This window comes from Haemaphysalis longicornis, unplaced genomic scaffold (assembly GCF_048455015.1).
Source record: "Haemaphysalis longicornis isolate Haplotype H1 unplaced genomic scaffold, Haemaphysalis longicornis Haplotype H1 scaffold_8, whole genome shotgun sequence".
Classification (NCBI taxonomy): Eukaryota; Metazoa; Arthropoda; class Arachnida; order Ixodida; family Ixodidae; genus Haemaphysalis; species Haemaphysalis longicornis.
The window spans coordinates 93,791,725-93,812,487 of NW_027526445.1; the positions used below are offsets into that span (position 1 = coordinate 93,791,725).

Genomic DNA, 20,763 nt, shown 5'->3' on the forward strand with positions numbered 1-20,763 from the left:
TCTCGCGAACGACAATCAAAAGCGCACGCTTAATCAAGAAACTGCACGGCACAAGCCCGAGCGCACCTCTGAGAATGGCAATGCCTCCCGTAATGGTTTTCATTGATCCAGCGAACGTGATACGGGAAACCGAAAGGAAGTGAACGCGGGCGGCGCGGCACCACCGTCCACGCACCAACGTCAAGATCGGCGTCAAAGGGGGTGGAGGGGCGACCGGAGCGGTCACCACGTCCAACCACAGACGTGGACATCGGCTTAATTAGGCTTACTATGAGACCGCCAGGGACCACGTCCAAGTGGACGTCGTTTCGCCGAGGAACGACGACGACGGCGCGAACCCGCGGAGTCGCGATCGCGCCGTTAGCGTAGCGCTGACGCCAATGCGGCGCTCGCCGGGACCCACCAGCGCGCCGCTCGCTACAACTCACCGTGAGGGTGATTCCCGTCGAAGGTGACACTCCCACGGTGCACAAGAAACACGCACACACACTCGCAGGCGCCGCTGCTCGAGGTCTGGGCCCGCGGTGTTGCGACGATGGCGCCCAAACGTGCGGTAGTTGGTAGCCGACACAACACCAACAGCGGCAAGCACACGCTACGCCCCGAAGCACGCAGTTCACGCAGCGTTGTTCAGGCACCTATCAAAAATCCTGCCTCCTCTCCGCAAAACACCGGAACCAGGAAAGCGGATGTGGCGTCTCCTCCTGCGACTGTGACGTACCACAAAGCCTCGCACCAAGTCGGCTTGCTTGTGAATCTAACATCCTAAACCTAATAACAAAACGCTATGTATAAAAATGCACAAATAATTTGTTTTGCTGAATAAATCTGAATACAGTGGCATTGATTGTTTATTAAGGCGATTTTGTTAAAACACATTGCGTAGAGAGTACATCGTTTTGCTACTCTTATTTTTTTACTTCCGGCGCGTGGTAGCAACCAACTTCGAGCGGTTTGCATGTCCGCGGTGAAAAGAAATTGCGATTTTTGCTGTGACAAATAAGAGAAGCTTCGCTAAAGACGTGCCGCGTAACTGCTCGCGGGCGGCACGCTAAGCTGCTGCTTGTTGTTGAGATTTGCGCCGCACTGGAGTTCAGCGCTCGGAGCAGCCAAAACACGGCGTGCACTTCTCAAACACGTGTGAGAATGAACGCCGAATCTCACCCGATCACTGGCGACGTTCTTCAATGACTGCGTCAATGGTTCGCACTGCCGTGCTCGAAACGGTTAAAAACAAGGGGAAGCTGGGTGTCGTCTTGTGTCGCGTCGTTCAACACGGCGACTGGACCGGTGGGCTCTCCGTCGACGAGGGCGGGAGAAGAGCTACGTGACCTAACGGCGCCACCGGAGATCGCGACGTCCTGCGGCCTCCCTCTACCTCGAGTAATGTTCTCGAGTGATGGAAACCGCTGGTGTTGCTGAAGGCTGCTCGACTTGCGGAGTTGGGCCTTTCAAGAACAAGCAGGCAAGTAGTGCAACAGGCGCGTTTCTACGGCATGTGTTCTCTTGTTCTTTGGTGGTGACCACGGGTCGTCCGCGTGCTTCCAGACACTCTGATTCCGCGTGCGTCAAACAATTGGCTGAATGCGATGCACCACGGATGTCCGAGCATCGCTAAATCAGGAGCTGCTTCATCGGAATCTCCCATGCATCCCATTCTTTCATTCCACAGAGCTACTTGTAGACGTGTGCAACACGATTGTCTTACTGTCGTCGAGGTTGAAAATGCTAGCACCTCGCAAAGCTCGTTGAAGACCGCCTGTCAGCTTTCAAAAATTCACCAACCGTGTTCCTCCAAGTCGTTCGCATGTGTTCGTTAGAGGCGTAGCTAAATCTGCCCCCCTGCAACGTTCACAGCGTCTCTTGGTGGCACGCTTGGCCATTCTTGGACGCACGTTCTGTAAAAAAAGGTAAACGAGAGAAGCGCAGCCTTATGTCGACGAAAATAGCAACTCGGCACAGGAATGCGTCGATGCAACATTGATGACTGTTTAATAAGAAATCCCTGCCCGCAAAAAGTCAAGGCTTGGCCGGGTCCATACCTATGGATAGCGTTTTTACAGCGCTGTTCTTTTACCTTCTTGGCAGGATTGTATTGACCCTTTGCTTCGTGTGCCTCTCTCTGATTCACCAGCTCTGGATAGTCCGAGGGTTACTCTCGGAAAGCAGGCTCCTTATGAATGCATGTGTAAATTGAATTCTTTATTGCGTCCTGAGCAGCCCGCGAGCACTCCTGTGTGGGCAGTCAAGAATACCCTGAATTAGGGTGCTACGCAGCTGGGAGATAGGCATATTTGACAAGAAGGGCACACATGCATGCGTACCCTGTCCAGCCCACATCTGCTGCTGCTGCTGCTGTTCATCATCATCATCATCATTAACAGCCTACTGGGTCCACTGCAGAACAAAAGCCTCTTCGGTCAATCTTCAGCCACTCCTGTCCTGCACCACTCAAGTACATTATTTGCCACCGAAGTTCCGTAATTTTTCATCCCCCTATCGTGTTAATGGCCTTCCCCTTTTCTTGACCCATCCCTTGGTATCCACTCTGTCACCCTAATTGTTCACCGGTTCTCTGTTCATCTCATTACAAGGCCAGCCCAAGTCCATTTTTTTCTTTATTTCAACTGTGATATCACTCACTCGACTTTGCACCCTGATCCAGGGAGCTCGTTTCGTGTCCCTTAATGTTACTCCTAACATTAATTCGTTCCATGGCCCGTTGAGCCGACCTGAGTTTGCTTTCCACTTGTTTAGTAAGGTGCCAAGCTTCTGCTCCGTGTGTCATCACTGGCAGTACGCACTGGTTGTATATTTTTCTTTTGAGCGAGAGAGGCGGCTTATTTTTCATTATTTGGGAGTGCTTGCCGAGTGCTCCCCAGCCGACACCAATTCTGCGCCGGAATTCTCTCGCGTGGTCAGGGTCAGTCCTATATGTCCAAAGTAGTTATAGTCTTTTACTCCTAGCGTTTTGATACTAGTGCTGAAGAGGGCATCTTCGGCATGCTTATTCATAATTACTTTAGATTTATTTGTATTTATTTTTAAAGTGGTCATTGAAAAGCTTGCCCATGCCTGCTCCAAAGAGGGGTTGCAAAAATGTGAGCAGCTTGGAACCGGTTCCAGGATCAGTCTGGGAGCAATTTTAAGGCCACCAATTCAAAGACTCCTTCCTGTAGCAGTCATACGAGCCATAAATGCGGAGGTTGCCTGCTTCACAAGATGGTCCGTTGATTATCTGTTACTGAACGTACTTCGACCTTTCAACTGACAAATCCGTGTACAATGTCATGGTACCATCTGCGTGTCAAAATGGCCTGTTCATCATAACCTCAGAATATCAGCTAAAGACAACAGGATCAACATTGCTTCATCTGTAAACCTTTTGCGGAATTTTTTGGCTACTGGACGACAGATGATTAAAACATTGCGCCTTCCACCCGTGTCAGTCTTGGTTAGTGCTTGAGGCAGCGGTTGGGCTTGGAGCAAGCTGTGAACGCAAGTCTTGCAGTACTGCAGTGCACAAAGACAGCTACTGTCTTAGTGGTAAAAGGCCTTTACAAAGCAATGTAATGTACTTTCCTCCAGTATGTTACGTGATTAGGTATGGTATTTTCGTGCATTCGTCTTTGGCACACAATTGGGCTGCCATATGTTAAACTTTAATGCGAAAAGCCTTGGAAACCTATGATTTGGATGGTGCTACATCTACTGCTTGTAAGAGCATCGTTGATGTACAAGCACCTGCCACAAGTTGGGTAATGGGTGTGTAATGCTTCCACGTCTCCTGTCGAAAACTGACCACCTGTTGTGGCCTTGCGGCATGGTTCTTTTGGCCTTACCTTGAATAGCGGTGCCTATATTTAAGACAATATATTTAAGGAAGCAAGCTCTCGGCACTGCACAGCAAGATTAATTATTAATTACTAATTCTCTTTAACAGGCAAAACGTAAACATGACTGGCATTGCAAAGTCGTGGGCTGCAAGTTCCGGAATTAAGTGCCGACTTTTGCACTGTCTTTTAGCTGTTTGCCGCATCAAATCTAATCAGGAATGTCTGGAGGAAATTGATAATAGTGGCGAGCTTATCTGGTGCCCCCATCAGTCAGCCACTTCACTGGTCAGGAAACAATAGCCATTGAACTTGGTAGAGATTGGTGGCTTTGACGGGGTCAGCAATGATGAGCGCTGATGGCCCTCAAACTTCGCAGAGGTCGTGGAATGCCAGTGAACTGATTGAGGACATTCGTTTTGTTGTTGGCAGCGTGCTCGCAGGGAAGTATCTGAACCAGCTGGGCTTCTCAGCAGCTCTTGGAGATTGCCATTAGGTTTGGTGTTAAGGAAATATCCTAATGATCTTGGTTTCAGTAACCATTTAAATAGCAGTCTAGTAGAGGTGTAAAGGGGTTATGGAATATGGCACAAATCGAACGTTTTTTACCTTTCCCAGAGCTCATCCCTTTCATGTCAGGGCATCACTGCTGAAATTTGTACAGAAAGTTGGTGGAAGTCTCATTGCATCTGTAGGCGTGGTGCTGACGAATAGTTGAAGTGGCATGTTTGTTTGCAGGAAGCCATATTTGAGTCGTATGTTCTGCAAGGGGCAGTGATAGCTCATGTCGTGGTTGCTGGTGTCTATTCAGGCTCAACACCTCTTCGTGTAGACGGCCACAATTGTGTAATGTGGATTTTATTTCGGAAAGTGTTCGGCATTATTGGGGCAGGTTGTTTTACCTACTGGAATGTCGTCGTCAGGTGGTGTTTGGTGAAAATGAGCAAACAAGGTTTTTGAGAACTCAGTCATGTCCATCATCATCACCAACAACAGCCTGTTTAGGTTCACTGCAGGACGAAGGCCTCTACCATTGACTTCCACATGCGCCTGTCTTGCGCTGTCTGTTCTCTGGCTCCAAATTTCCTTTTTTATCCCTCCGTGGTAAAGAAAAAAAAAGAACAGGCTGGGAGAAGACCTGTGACAAGAAACTGTTCACTGAATATTTGAGGACTACAGGTTTTTCCTATTTGAACTTAAGTAGAATATCGAATAATTCTACTGTCGTAAAGAAACCAATCACATGCTTTTTTGAAAAGGAACCTGAAATCGGTCTTTCGTACAGCTTCACTTTTTTTTTGTATTTTTGTGTGCATATAAGTGTGTGCTACCTAGGGCTATAATTTGTTCTGGAGTCAGTACAGCAACCAGAATAAAAGCATATATTGCCAGTTTCAAGATGATTTACAGACAGCAGTATCGTCAGTTCACGGCCAGTTTTCTGAATATCCATTTCTAGGTCCTATTGGGCTGGGTAATCAGTCGTGTGCTGATGAAAAATTGAACTTTGTTGTGAGTGCTCGGGACTTGAAGTCATTGAAGGATCGTCAAAAAAAAGTTTCACTCTCCAACTTTTTCTGCAGCGAAGGTGTTGAGGAATTCAGTTGTGTGGGTCTTTGTGACCACTGTTCTCTGGCGATGCTGGGACAATCGTTAAGATTGCATAACAGCCAGAGAAGCGAGAATTAATAGCACAAAAAATCCTAATCACACTTTTGCTGGTGAAAAAGTTATAGATAGCACTATCAGTAGTGAGAAAACTATCCACAGTTCTATTCACTGTCAAAAGTTTGTGGAACAAAGACAGTACAGTACACCATAGTTCAAAGCATGAATGATAAGAGGCCATTCCAAGAGCTTAGTATTATCTATCAGTGGCGTAGCAAGAAATTTATTTCGGGGAGGGGGTAGCATATGCAAAAATAGTGCCTCCACCCTAATGTGATTTCATAAGTGCATGTGTGTGTGTGTGTGTGTGTGTGTGTGTGTGTACACACACACACACGCACAAACACACAGTTCTAGGAAGTCATCATCACAATTTATACACGTCTCCTGAAAATTTTCAGGAGGGTTTCAACACTGCTTACCCCCCCTCCCCCCCCCTTGGCTACGCCACTGGTATCTGTTACCAGCTGTCTCAAAGCTATTGACATAATAGTGTTGATAGTAAGCTAGCTATATTAAAGTGTTACATATAGTAATTTTCATGGGCAGTGAAGAACCTCGAGGGCCAACTTTTCATTACGAATTGTCACAATTTGCTGGATTTCTCTAAGCTACTTGAGAAGTTGGCGTACTGCTTTAAACCAACACAGTCCAGTCAGTAATGTTTTGTAATTTTCTAAGCTGTGCATCATCGATACAGGAATGTATGCCTGAATGGCATATAACTAATCATTGACGTGGAAGGGCAGGATCTGGTCTGTGAGAATATTTCTTTACAAGCACTAAAGCCACTGGGCAGTTTTAATTTCTTTGGAACGCATTCATAGAATGAAAGAAAACATCTGTAGCACCTTCGGCCTTGCAAAATTCTTGCAGCGGAGAGTTTTGTTTTTTATCTTTATTCTGTATAAAATAGCCTAAATTTTCCCCACACTTTCAGCCTCACACGTAGCTGTGAGGAGGGAGGGTTAGCTAGTGCAGTGGTAATTCGAAGACCCTGAAACACTGCTGATAAGTGCCTTCATTCTGTCCTAGAAGCACTGCGAAAACTGTAGTTATTGCCAGCACAGAGCAGCACTAGAAGATTGTGTCGTCGAGCAGATACGCCTCATAGTTTATGCTTTACTTTCGTTATGGTTTTCTTTAAAGTAGCTATTGAGTGGGAAAAGTAGCCAGCCAGTAGCTGCTGTATAGCCCGAGTGATGGCATTTGAGCACACAAACAATGCTTAGACCGAGAGAGAAAACCTTTTGGGCAAGTTTTGCGTTATCTGATGGACATGGAGTAGTCATTTTTGTCCAGATCCCCTTTTTCATGTACTGAATGAAAGAAATTCGGATTTCGGAAAAATTTCAAAAGCAAGTGTTGCAGGGTCCCTTTACAGTGACAGACAACGGATTTTTGCCAAGTATTCTTTGTTTGTCCCGAATGGAAGGGCATCACCCAAAACACCTTCACCCGATCTGGTTTTGCTGCTAGCACCCTAGAAATTTTGAAATCAGAATTTTTAGATCTACCAGCCATACGTGCCCCACCGAAGGGAATACTGGCAACCATGACGGTCTGCCGTGCGGCAACACATTTTTAACCTAGTCTTAAACTAAAACTAGTTCGCAGCTAAAACAATTATAATGGATGGGCAACCCTTCCGAATACTTCATGCGGTTTTTGAACCGCGCTTTGAAATTGACAGAGTTGTTTGGACATGTACGGTAGTGTTACATTTAGACACTATGCGTCGCCACCTTCCAGACTGCAGAATTTAGTGCAAAATTAAAATTATTTTCATGTTTTTATTTAAAAATTCCTTGCAGTTTCCCCAGTGTATAAAACACTGGCTCTCACATAGGCTAGAGATCATATACTTGGCAAAACTCGGTTGTCTGTCCCTTTACTGGGTAGTGAACTTATCGGCAGTGTTTCATCACTAGTAAGAATGTCTAAAACGTTTTCCCGGGATGTGTTAAAATGCTTTGTAAAAGGGCAAACTTTACGGTGAAAGCTAACCCAACCCTAATTTGGAGGCAGGAGCACTCGCTGGCGCAGATGTGGGTGTCACCTACTCATTCCCGTTTCTGCAGTGCCGTAAGGTCATTGTATCAGTTTCCCCTCTAGGTGATAGGATTGGTGCAAACCTTCGATGAAAGTGTCAGTGTAACTGAAACTGTGTCATCAGTTCCATCACAACTGGAAGCGACGTTGTGTCATCGCATCCACTTCTGGTTTGATACCTCTCTTAACAACAGGGCAGTGAAGCAAGAGTTGGTGTAGAAATAGTGGATGCTGCTTGCTGCCCACGGGATACTGAAACGAATAGAGAAGGCCCTGATCGAATGCAGCGTGGCGCACTTTTGCCTGTCAATCATGCCTTGGGAACAAGTGTCGAGGATTTCTTTCTCTCTATTTTGTTCATTGCAAGTAATGGCAAGAAAGAGGCCAGCCTTAAAAGGGCCGTGAAAACAAAATACAAGCACGGTTTATTGAAGAGACGGCGTTGTCTGGAAAACAATGGTGCCAACTGTATCACAAACTTCAAGCCAATAATGGAGGTATTAAGGAAAACGGATGAAGCCATGGCAACTGCCAGCCACTTTTCGGAATCCTGTTTGTGCAATTGTGGGCCGCTGACCTCAGCCACCATCAAGAAATCTGAAGGGGCAATTGTTAGTGGGGCCCCTAGTCTTATTTGATATTATCAGTTGAATACAGCCTGCAGTTAACACACTGATAAATACGTTTTTAGTGCTGGCCGACGTTACGTTGTTCCTGCCCATGCGATGTTGCTGTAGTGCAAAATCTGAAAGTTCTTGAATATTTTTTTTTTTTTCTGCTAAAAGAATGTCTTTTGTGGCTGGAAAGGTGCTGAGTGAGCTACCAAAGGCTGGTTCTTTCTAAATTGACAAAGTTTTAATTTCTCTTTATGGTCCCTTTAATGGTGAATCTCTGTGCTCGCTTAAAGTTGCATGTCCTGACAGTCTACAAGGCAAGCATTGTGGATGCGTTTTGAGGCCTCACTGTTCGGTTAAAAGCATTTTTTTGTTGTTGTTTGCAGGAACAGCTGTTGCATGCAATATCGTTGGAGCACCATAGAAGCGTTGATGCAGCGTCTCAGTAAGTGTCCTCCACGTCTGTGCTCTCTTTGTTTCCCCATTCACTGTTTGAAACTGGCCGAATTGACTGCGTAAGGGAAACAACCAGCTTTGGCAGGAGGGTTCGAAAGAGACTGGCCTATGTGGCCCATAACGCACAGGTGTGCAGTAAACTGTTACTGTGAGGCGGAACTGCAGAAAGATGAGTGAATGAATGAAAAATCTGAATGATTTGGTTAGTTTTTTTCATGCGTGCATTAGATGAAAAGACTGCTTTAGTTTTAACCATGTGGTTTGGTGACATTGAATGCGCTAAACTCTCCGAGATGTCCTGGCAAATTTTTACCCGGTCGCTACTATTGAAGGCACTGGGAAACATGCACTGGTGAAGCCATAGACGGCTAGTTTCATTTGAGCGTGCAAATATGCAGACAGCTGGACACGAGGAGGCTCTGCAGAAAAGGTTTCGAAGTATTTACTCTCATAACAGGTGAAACTAGCATATTTATCAGCAATGGTCATGTTGTAGTGTTGTTGCATTCGTCAGCTTTTTTTTTTTTTTTAATCTTTTACTCACGGACTGCAGCTAAGGCCTCTTTGCAATACGTTCTGCGCACCCGCATCAAACCAGACTTCAAACATGCTAAAGAAGCCCGTACACGAGTTCTGCTTGAGGGGAGTTTATGTTTGTACCTGAGCTTGTTGCACCTGCCAGGTTAGGACAGTGTAATCGTACATGTGCTCAAGTAATGGCCATGGCAAAAAATTTGCCGTCCCTTCCTAAAGATAGTTGAGAGAAGCGTGAAAGCTTTCTCCACATCAAAACTACATCAAAAGTGGGCAAAAACCTTTGCTAGAAGTGTGTCCAACTTTTGCTAAAAGGTGCGTCCTATGGATTGTCAAGCCTTCAAAGGGCCAAATCGCAAATGAAGAACGAACCCATGCGACGATTCGTGCACTAATTAAAAGCATCGAATACACATGATCTAAATGTATACCGATACTTTGTTTATGAGATAAGGTATACTATTGCACTCCTTCTTTGAGATTGATGCGTGTATTGCCTTATTTAGAAGGGCCATTCCTATTTTGCGACTTTGAAGTGATCGTTTTTGCACAGCCTGTTTTCACACACGTGCCGTGCGTCCAGGGATCTTATCACAGTTTTTCAGTCGACCAACCGGCCTATGGGGAAATGCATTAGTTTTTTGACAGAGCGCCATCGGTCCCATAAGAAAGCTTTCACTTTAAAAAAGTATTTGTGCCAGTTAACTGCCGTGTTTGCCTCATTTTAGGTCCCAACTCCTGCCTGCTTCAAAAGCTGGCTTCGTGAAAATTAGCATTGTACTAGCACTCATTGCAGTCCTTGGTTAGCCATTTCTACAATTTTAGCGAGAGAACGGTGTTGCTTCTTCTGTGGTTGAGGCGCTTACTGAGAGAAAATAAATAAGGAAACTGCGCCAAATACCGGGGTGGGTGGGGGCATGAATGGGGGGTGTTTTGGAGTTTTTTGACGAAATAGGCTAAAAATGGCAGATGTGTCAGCTCTAGTTTTCGACATTGGCGAGTGCCTTCAAATTGTAACTTTTTTAATTCTCTCTCCAGCGTGGGTGGAGCCAGTAACGTTTCACCATTTTAGGGACGAAGCCCGTTGGAGGCTGGGGCTGTCGGCATCTCATGTTGTCGTTGTCTTATGTAGTCCCGGTTCTAAAACTCCAGGACACTCGTTTTCCAACGCCTCACGCTACAACGTAACATGTACTAAAACAAAAGTGTACAATAAATAAAACTGGTTCAAACTAGACTAACATGATTTAAAGATTTGTGGCATGCTCCCTGTCTGCTTCAGCAATTGTCAAGAATAAGCAGACGCTGTTTGTGGACGGGGTATAATTTGTGTTACACTCAAGTACCCAGCGGCTCTCATCGCTAGGTCTTGATTGGATCGGGTGGTTGGTCGAAGCAAGAAAAGAGGGCATACTTACCTGCCGGGGCCTTATTTATCACTGAGGACGAGCCCCCAGGTCAAGGACCGGCAGGCATTGCACTGTGCTCGCATTGACCCCTGCCACTACCTCAAACAGGGGCAGATGGGGCATGCAAATTGGTAAAATCCGGTTCATTGCAAGAGAGGGCGCCACCGCCTTAGCAAGCGCGCAATTGCTCCCCTCCCACCAGCGCTTCTCTGGTGCCCTATCAGTGCACGCCATGTGGCAAGAGAGAGACTTGCAATCTTTGAATACACTTATACACTGCATGCCCTGCCCCTCCCTCCCAAGGTTTCACGTCAGTGGAGATGGCCTGGGTTTTTTTTTTTCATCAACTTGTCATGGAGGTCAGCTAATAGAGCTTGGAATTCGTTAGCTAACTCGAAGAACATGTAAGCCCTTCCATAAAAAGCCTGTAACAATTCTCGCCCCCCATTTTCCATGCTAGCAGGTGTAAAACAAATGAGACGCAAAGCGTAAGAACTGCATGAAACGAGGATGAGGAGTGACAGTTGAAGCGTACAAAAGAATGAGACTGCCAGTTTAGCGATGTGTCATTTCGGCAAAGAAAGCGCACCAAGTTGGACACAATGCAGGCGGGAGAGGTTGATTGATTAAGTACAACTAGCAGGCGTAGTCAGCTACTTCGCGGAATTTGCTGAAATTGATTCGGCTAGCGTAACTGGTTGCCTGATAAAAGCGTCTACATGCATTTTAAATGACAGGTTCTCTTTTGTAATTGCCTCATATTTGAGGCAAAATGTCATGGTTGAATTTGTGTGTGTGTGTACGGGAACAATGGAAAGCTACTGACTTATTCATCTATGAGTAAAAAGGGCTTGAGTGAGCCTTGAACGAACTTGCCATCTCACCATTTGTTCTTGATAATTGTTTCAGTTTTGGTTGCCAGCAGCCACACCAGTTACAGTATTGTAACCAATACTGTTATCAATGGGTTTGTCAGTACGTTGACATGAGTGCCATCTTGTAATACACATGAAGCTTGCCGTTTGCACTTTTAGGTTGAGAAAAAAATGGTGGTTGCAGTTTTTTAATTTGAGAGTTGAACAAAGAGGCAGGGGTCAGGTTATTAGAAATTGGCGTCGGTAGTACAGTTGGTGTGCTTTAAAATCTTGTAGGTTACAAAAGTGTCATCAAGGATTTCTATGACATTCCCATAATATATGATAAACAAATGAAGCATTCAAGGAGGCATAACATCTAAGGTCTAAGGAACCTTTGTGGTTTTTTTGTGAACCATTGGGCATCCAGCAATGGGCCTTGTTTTGCACAAACCTCCCTTCCATCTTATCCTTTCTTGCTTCAAAACAACTGTCCCAACCTCTGGGAAAAGGTGGAATAAAAAAATTAAAGGATCAATGAGGGTGTAGAGAGCCATCAGGATGTGCAGTTAGCAGCCAGCAAATATCCTTTAAGAGTGGTTCTTGTCGCTTCAAAGTTTTCTGTAAGACTATTCGTAGTATTGTGTGTGCGTGTGTGCAAGTGCCTACGTGTGCAAACACATGACATTAAGTTTTCGTAAAAAATGAATTATAATGTTCAGTATACCTAGTGTCAAGCAGCTTTTGTATGGCTCTTCTTTTTTTTTTTTTCCTACCAGAAGAACTATTCTTTTTTTGTACAATTTTGTACAATTCTACGCGTTAACATAAGCTTACACTTGATATGAAGAGCTGACTCAGGCAGCAATATTATTGGGCTAGATAGATGTCCAGCCTACAGTTGGGTCAATTGGGGCGAGTCATTTCATCAATTGAAGAAGGAAAAAAAACAGTTGTCATACGCACGCAATGCACGAAGCTAAGTAGAGTGAGAGCCCAGGTTTTACCTTGCAAGTAAGTGCCCGGGGATCGCATCGGGACGGGGTGCTAATGACGTCTGCCGCGATGACCATTGCGTTCAGCAGCATCTTCTGTACGCTGATCATGTCAATCAAGCGCGCACACTAACTTTCCAAAAGCACACTTTGTGGCTTTTGGAAAGCCACAAAGTGGAAAGCCACACAAACGCTCTGAATGGGCGCATCGAAATTAGCTCCCTTCATTCCTACACATTTCATTCAACATCAGCTGAGCACAGCACTGGCCAATGCTTTGCAAATCATCTTCATTCCTGGTCGGTTCCTTGTGCTTCTGTAATAAATCTTGCGACTGAATGAGCGAGCAAGCAGAGGGCCATGTATGACACATGATGGGCAGCTCCTATCTGTTCTTGGCATGTATACCCTGCGCGAACATGCATCGTGTGCTGGTGTAGGCTTGCGGGCCAGCGCTTTTATCGATGCCCAACTATGGATTATCGGCCCATCCCTTCTTGTGTCATGTAAGCGTGTGGTTACGTCCCGGGACAGTTGTCTTTCTTGGCCATGATTGGTTTATTCTTTTGCCTCCTCTGCTGTCCTCAGAACAGCTTGTAAAACCACTCGCATAGGAAACCCTGAGTGGCTACATTCTGTGCCGATCCTCCCCCTCCTCCCCCTGTTCCTGCAGCGACTGGTTCCACATCTGCGACCTGTGTAAGGTCAGGGTGGGCCCCCTGCAGAACTACGTCGACCACGTGGGTGGCCGCAAGCACCAGAACGCCCTGGGGATGCGCCAACACACTCACAGGTGGGAAAGCGCGCACTTTCTCTGCTCCCGTTGTCCATCTACTGAAGTGCACCGGGTGCGAGAGAGCTGTGGCAAAGAGGTTCTTTGTTGAACCGCCTTGCAGCCTCACTTCTTCTTGGAGCTCTTGTAAGGGGCCCATCCTTCATCGTTGAAAAAAAAAAGATTGGCTCCTGCTGCCATGTGGCATGTTTAAAGTGGCTCTCTTTGTCCTATAAACTTTTCCGCAAGGTGAGGTGGTGATAACACATGCGGGTGAACACATTCAGGGGACGCGGGAGGGGCCAGTCGAACTGTGGACCGGAAATTTTAATCGAAGCATCTAAATGGCTGTATTTTACAGGTAAGCGAGTTAGAATAGCGGTATGGTTTCGTAAGGGAGCCCAGTTTGGGCACCCACATTAGTTTTGTACCCTTGGTGACGCCGAGAGGTGGTGTTTAGCGGTTTCACATTTTGCTTATTGCAGTTGTATCTAATCTCTCTCTCTCTCTCTCTCTCTCTCTCTCTCTCTCTTGTCGTTTTAGCTCTGAAGGGAAGAAGAAGCAGCAGCAGCCAAATTTGAAGAAGCCAAAGGTGAAATCGACAGTCAAGGAAAAAGAGAAGCCCCCGTTGAAGGGCACCATAAATGGGAAAGTGAAAGCCAAGCAACCGAAGCAAGCAAGCTCGAAACAGGCCGCCAAGCAGGCCTCAACTGTAGGGAAAAAGAAGACCCAAAGCACCAACAGCACCGCAAAGAAGCCCCCCGTCGAGGGCCAGATAAACGGAGTGGACCAGACGAAGAGGTCCACTAGTTCTCTCAACCGCGACAAACCAGACAACGTAAGCCTTTTATGTCACCGCCCTCTGTTGCATTCTGGGATTTCCCTTTGGTCAGCCCAAAGAATTGGGCTCTCGCGCACATCTATCACTTGCACACGAGCTCTTGTGTTGTAACGTCGAAGGGGTTGGGAAGACAAAATAAAACTGTTTAATTTGAGGGAACTAGCCCTTGGTAACTCGCTGAGCTCTATCGCAGACATCAAAGATGTTTTTCTAGCCGAAAAAAAAAAATAATGCTCAAAATTTTGAGAAACCTTCAAATTTCACGCTATAGTGGTGTAATAAAGTCGGGAAGGACGTAGTATGGGCCATCACTATAACATGGTTATAAAAAGATAGTGTTAACTGCACGTTGACATTCGAGCGATAAGATATAACAGGACTAGAGGCCCCAGCTACAATCGCCCGGTCATGCGTCTCGGCGGGGGCTTTGGATGGCGGTCGGCAGTCTCAGAAAGAAGATTCTACGACGTCGGGGAGACTTGGCTGGAAAGTGGTTGAAAAGTCACCACTGTGCCATCTGATTTTCTGTACGTCTCCATTATTTGCTTGAGGTTTACGACAATATTGGTATCATTTGGTATCATTGTCGGGGGGAGGGGGGGGGGGTAAAAAGCAGACTTTTTAATTACCGTATAATGCGGAATATAGGTCGACCCCCTTCTCGTAGCCGAAAAATGCAAAAAAAAAAATGTGTACCTACCATTGTTTTATTGAGACTATAACTTGTTTCGTCTCAGATTACTCGTTTAAAACTGTCTGAAGTATCGTCGGACGACTGCTTCTGGCTCGCTGTCGCCCAGACAGCAGGTCGTCCTCGGTGCAGTCCAGGGAATTGCTTATGCACCACTTCTTAAACACTCGCAAGACCATGTCATCGGGAAGCGAGCGCAAAGCATGGGACACTCGTGTGCAGACCGTAGCGACAGCCAGTCTGTGCAGGCGGTCAGCAAACATCTTGGGGTATCCATTCGTAGAGACATCGCACGACGCTAGCGGACAAAATTTGCCCCTTTGTACAGCAGCACAGGTGCACAGAGCAGCGCCCATGAAACGAGGCCTTCCGAGCGTTGCATACTGAGAGCTGCCCCTTGAGCTAACACCGCTAGCAGCACTTCTTTTGGCGAAACCGAACTGGCGCAAGGCGGACACGTCATTGGCCTTGGAAAACCCCCAACTTTTCTTTTAAATGCTGCTGGGAACTGGCACCAAGTGCCTAAACTCATTTTGAGCAAGAAAAAAATAGCACGCACACATTCCCCGACAGCGAGAGAAGCAACAAAACAAAGATGGCGCCGTGTCCGATTGATGGTGGTGGTGATGGGGCCTTTGGGGTTTGGATGGGCCAGATGACAACTGTCAGTGACTGCAATATAGGTTGAGGGGTGACTTTTGGGCAAATTTTTCTGTAAAAAGTCTCGTCCTATATTCCGCATTATACGGTAACCAAGCTTTTATTTTGTCTTCGTGGCCCGGTTAAGTCGCTGGTTAAGCTGTTACACACTTCCAAAGAAACCTGTGGTAGTGTGGAGCTTGTCACATCGATAGGCGCAACGTTCAACCAACCACACCTTAAAGCTGAACGCTGGTGTAACAATGTGCTCACTCAGGCGTATTGGCCCGTGATGGTGACAGCTGCTGCCAGAAGGTCATGGCTCTTTCACCAATTTCCATTTGGCTGCAATGTCAGCCAACCCACTCGAAGAAGCACTCTGTAGCATTCAAAGGGTCATTCACAACTCGTAAGAAGTGCTAAGGTGTCACCCTTGTAACAGCGGAAATGTTTAAGCTTGAGCTTGGTCCAGTGGCGTTAGCAAAAAGAGTACCTAGAGAAAAAACTGCACCCCCTGTAAAGGGTGCACCACGGCAGACAGGGTGTTATAACAGTGAAGCCGGCTTCCGCACTTGCTCAACTGTGAACACAAGGGGCATAGGCATATGTGCTCCCATTACTATGCCATTTTGAAGGGGGTGGTCTTTCCTGCACTACTAAAATGAAAAAAAAAAAAAAAAGAATCGGTGCAGCTCGCACTAGGGGTGCAAGGCTGGAGAAAACAGCAGAGCTGGTGGTCAACCGAGCTTCTTCCCCCCCTGGGTTCCACTGTCAGCATGGGGGACATACCGGAACGGCCTTGTAAAATGTGGCGAAACTTGAACACACCTCTAAACCTCTCCTCTAAGCCTAGCCTAGCAGGAACATTGCAAAGTTTAGCAAAACCCAACCAAACTTAGCAAAACCGGAAGAAGCTAGGTCGACCCCCAGCCTTGCACCACTAGCGTAAGCTGCGGAAATTGTTTTTTTTCTTCTTTGCCGAGGAGGTGAATTTTAGGTGAGTGTGCCCTCTGCGGTGATGCAGCTTATACGCCTCGAGCGCGGCCTGTAGGGGCGCCACTGAAAACCCCCTTGCGGCCCATTTCGAAATCAGCCGCGGGAGTCCGCGTCCCGCTCCCCACTGTCGCCGCTGCTTTTGCGGCACGTTCACGACTGAGATTTACCGTTTGCGGGCGTTTGAAATCCATGTTTATGAGGAGGAGTCACTCTGTTCGCAAATGGGGTATGTTTACGAGAGTGTAAATGTTTCTGACGCGATCTTAGTGTGGCATATTTGGTCTGTATAAGCGCCAGGTGTGTGTCACAGGCCAGCGTCGCGGAACTGGCATATGATGGAGCGGATTGTAGTTACACTGCCCTGAGTTTACTAGCAGTGTCTGCGTAACCACCGGTTTCTCAGATATTCATGCTACGGGTATACACTACGATGCAAATCAGTTTTTTGCGCTTACATATTCAGCGGAGCACTCATACCTTCCAGTTAGGTTTGCCAATATTATACCTCTGATATTGATCCCCACAATTTATAAGCCCGTCTGTTAATTCCGGGAATATTCAACAAAAGTACGATGGACAATGCATAATTATACTCGGGGATCAGCACACGACAGAGTCGTCTTGTCGTGAGGTGAGCGCCCGCAAACAGTCATCTGCTACATATATCCTCTGCAAGCAGTGCGGAGACGGGTTTAGAATATAATCCGCGCCCGCGACTAAATGCTTCTTCGAAATATCGTCATATGGCACAGGGAGCCTGCAGAATAAAGCAGAAACGCGAATCAGAGGGCCTTATCACGTGCCACACTCTTACAACGACCCCTTTCATCGCTTAAGTTGTTGAACTACCTACCCTGTATACTTCCAAAAATGCGTCCGCCGTACGATCAGCTGTTCGTTGAAGTCGAAAAACAAAAGGACAGTGAACGCGAGATTCGTGTGTGTGATTACTAAAACGTTCATTGCTTGATTCCCCTCCGTATTTGTACACAGCGTCCCCCTCCTCCCCCCCACCACCCCCACCTATGTTTCGCGAAATTGCAGTGCATTTCGCGTATAGTTGGTCTGGTGAGCCCTACCTGGCTTAAGTTTCGACGAACGTCTTTGGCGTGTCAGAAGCTGCACTGTTTTTTTTTTCATTTCCGTTAGATCTATTATGTTTCTTCTGCACCTGCACAGCATTTATTTTTCCGTGGTTTCATTAACTTGCCTTCGTTCTTGCTAAAAGGCGTGTGTGGGCAAATATTTAACGACGCACAGGCTTGGAATATACTTAACATTTTCGCATGGTTTATATTCTTATAAAAGGCATAATTGCATTATTGTCCGGCATTATTGTCCGGGATTGGGTAATCATATCCCCGAAACATATTTTTGTGCTACGTATATATTCGAAACGAAGCGGCATTCGTTGTCCACGCTGCAAAATGAAGTTAACCTCTCACTGCGCTAGTATCAGGTGTAAACGAGGCGACAGTAGAATTCATTTGTGCTTGACGTATTTGGAGGTGGCAGTGGTGATATGCTGCTACCGTCGCCGACGCCCGTAAGAGCGGCGACGAAGTGCGCAGAACCGCGTCCCCGGGTAGCTCTTGCAGGCGATCGCGTACTCTACGAAGAGGCATCTGCCTTTTCAGTAAACTAAACGTACTCTTTGCTTATAGACGTCATCATAACAAGTTTTTTGGGGGCGCGGAAAGGCGAAAAGAAGCAAAACAGAACCAAAACACTGCACGAGCCCCTATCAGCCACGCAGCGCAAATCCCGTCAACGCCGCGGAGAAGCTGCGGCAGGCGGCGCAGCGATCGCGAAGCTCGAGGCGTATAGAAAAGGAATGATGCTACGTGTCATGGAAATGGGTCCAGCAGAGTGAGCAGCTCAGTGCGAGCAGTGTCTTTCTTGCTGTTGCTGGCGGTCGACCCATCTCCAAACCAGCATTGTTTCATATCAGGCTAGCTCAGCGCACTTCTTGCTCTCATGGTTGCCCCTCAGAAGTCCCTTTGTGGTTAGTCAGGAGTGTTGTTGGCTAAAATCGAGGGTTGGACGGAAAGCCCTGCATCCTGTTTTATTCTAGCAAAATGTTTTGGCCGGTGTTCATGTTCTCTTTTATCAGCTGCGTTGGCATGTGGCATGGCTTTGCGCTTGCTCTGTGCATGCCTGATCTTTTTCTTAATTTTTTATTCTTTTGCTTTGTGCAGCACTGCGGTTCAACAGAAAGACAAACCATTCAGTGCATGTTATGCAGGGAAGCTGGCCAAAAGGGGAAAAAAAGAAGGCATTCTTTGTGGCAAAGGCAACTTTAATGTCGCTTCTAGGGTTTGACAGGAAGAAGGGGTTACTTTTTTGGTAAACTTTTCCAGCATGTTGATACCCCTCACAGACCTTTGTTTGAGCACCTCTTAGTTTACAAAAATAGAAGTGCTTCTTAAGTTTTTTGCCGAAGCTTTGTGTGTGTGTGTGTGTGTGTGTGTGTGTGTGTGTGCGTGCAGGTGTTCAAGAGAGAGAGACTTGGCCCATTAAGTCTAAATTATTTTTAACACTCTCTGTTTTTGCAGTTTTCAGATTCCTCAAGTGTTCAAAAGCGTGCGGGCAAAATTTCATTCATACCTGAGCTGTAGAAAAGCAGGAATTGGCATTTATTCGCAAGACCGCCGCGTCGAAGGGAGGAAAGTGCTTGTGAGTGCCGTTTGCTGATTGCACTCGTGGATAAAGAAAAAAGACTTAGTGTGGCATAATTTCTGTGGTTAAAAAAAAGCTTTTGTTCCTCTGTGGAGGGGGGAGAGATGCAAAACAAAATTCAAAGTGCTATTTTTTCAGATGTGGCCGGTAAATCATTAGATTGCCTTAACTCCTTCGTTACCGCGCCTATTCAAAATCGTTCAATTTGAGCGATATGTTAGGAGCCTTTTTTCGTAGCATTCCAGGCGTTTCTGGAACCAGCAAAGCTATTTGGAGTTAGCTCAGAAAATTCCCTTTGCAAATCAGTTTTGTTTTCACTTTCGCAGCAAACACATGATTTTTGACACGCGTATGCATCACCTGGGTGTGGAAAAGGGGCGTGGTCATTGCACGTCACCGGTACCAAAGAAGAAGGCGCGCTGCGTAATTACTCTGCATCAATGTTTGGTTTTTCTAATGGTGAATCGTAAGATGATTTTCAATCGTCAGGTTTGCACTCTAACTGTAATAATCCTTGAAATCGGCTGAAAATATCACGCAGCGCCTATTTGCAACGTTATTTAGTGGTTTTAAGCAGTTTTATGGTTTTAAGCAGTTGCCTTTGCATAGGTTGTTCGAAGTTATGCTGTAGTTCTACTTACCGCAGGACCATTTGCAAACAGTTTACAACAGTTTTGGTTTCGTTTCTGCATTGCGAAATTTATGGTGCTACTACACAGTTACCCAACTTCAAATCTATCTGCCATGGCGCTTTCAGCGTCGGCTACTGATCCTTGAAAAAAAGTCTGCCGCTCGTGATTTCATCTCACCTTAACCCAATTTCTGCGATGAGACCTTCCGATGCAAGTCAAAATGTAACACCCAATCGCCAGATATCAGTTCCGACAAGGAGAGCGCCTTAAACCACCGCCCTTGCACACCAGCAGCTGTTTGCCAGCCAGTTTCGTTTTCATACGTGAGGGCATCTCCGGAGGTCTACTGTTGGTCCTTTGCAGAACCGTCTATTCGGACGGGGTTTCCAGATTGGTATTGTTTCTTTTCTAGACATGAATTTCGAGAATGAAAGGTGGCACTGCAATGCAGGAGGCTCGTAGTGCTGAACTCTTTCATTGTGCAACAGCTACTTGGTGAAAGCTTGCTGGGCACAATTTTTGTGCATCGCACTTCATTACGGCGAGCGGGGCTACAATAGCGAGTCAGAGGATGGTGATAAACTGCAAGTTTATGTTTTGAGAGATAACTGACAGTGAACGTTAACAAGCATCATCCACCAAGTTTTGTTTTCAACTCTATGCAAATTTTTCCACATCATGGGCTTGTCCCAAATACTGCGCTGGCCGTAAATGCAAAGTCAGTCATTGAAAACATGTTTTTACGTCACATGGGGACAAATTGATGCCTCTGATAATGTCAAATGCTAGGTTTCTTCCAGGGAACCACCGAAAATTGCGCATTTTGAAATGGAGGTTGGGATTCACTGCATGGCACGGGCACCACATGTTGATGATGAGGCGCACCGTAGTGGAGGGCTCCGGATTAATTTTCACCTCCTGGGGATCTTTAAAGGAGCCATGAAGAGAAAATACAACTTCGTTTAATTTGAAAGAACTAGGATTCACTATATCACTCAGCTCCATTACAGCCACAAAAGATGTTTTTTAAACAAAAGTAGAGCAAAAAGTATTTAAAAACTTTCAAATTTTGCGCCACAGTGACGTGTTATGAGCAAG

At 46.2% G+C, this 20,763-nt stretch overlaps 2 protein-coding genes across 10 annotated transcripts in view; one reads left to right on the plus strand and one right to left on the minus strand.

Moving 5' to 3' along the window:
• Positions 1-682, minus strand: part of Snap25 (Synaptosomal-associated protein 25kDa) — a 294,533-nt gene extending 293,851 nt beyond the window's left edge. For 2 of the 4 annotated variants that reach the window (XM_077680849.1, XM_077680852.1), the window contains exon 1: positions 429-681. The gene's annotated coding sequence lies outside the window, so the exon portion shown is untranslated. Of the gene's footprint in view, positions 1-428 lie in introns of all 4 variants that reach the window. The other 2 variants (XM_077680850.1, XM_077680851.1) reach the window with 2 other exon arrangements.
• A 222-nt stretch (positions 683-904) lies between these two features.
• The window catches only part of LOC144149283 (uncharacterized), an 82,621-nt gene continuing 62,762 nt past the window's right edge, over positions 905-20,763 (plus strand). For 4 of the 6 annotated variants that reach the window (XM_077680834.1, XM_077680835.1, XM_077680836.1 and 1 more), the window contains exons 1-4: positions 905-1,465; positions 8,554-8,612; positions 13,089-13,208; positions 13,731-14,025. In XM_077680834.1, the coding sequence (XP_077536960.1) occupies positions 1,400-1,465; positions 8,554-8,612; positions 13,089-13,208; positions 13,731-14,025 (540 nt within the window). In that variant the 5' untranslated portion in view covers positions 905-1,399. Of the gene's footprint in view, positions 1,466-8,553; positions 8,613-13,088; positions 13,209-13,730; positions 14,026-18,928; positions 19,031-20,763 lie in introns of those variants that run through there. The other 2 variants (XM_077680837.1, XM_077680839.1) reach the window with 2 other exon arrangements.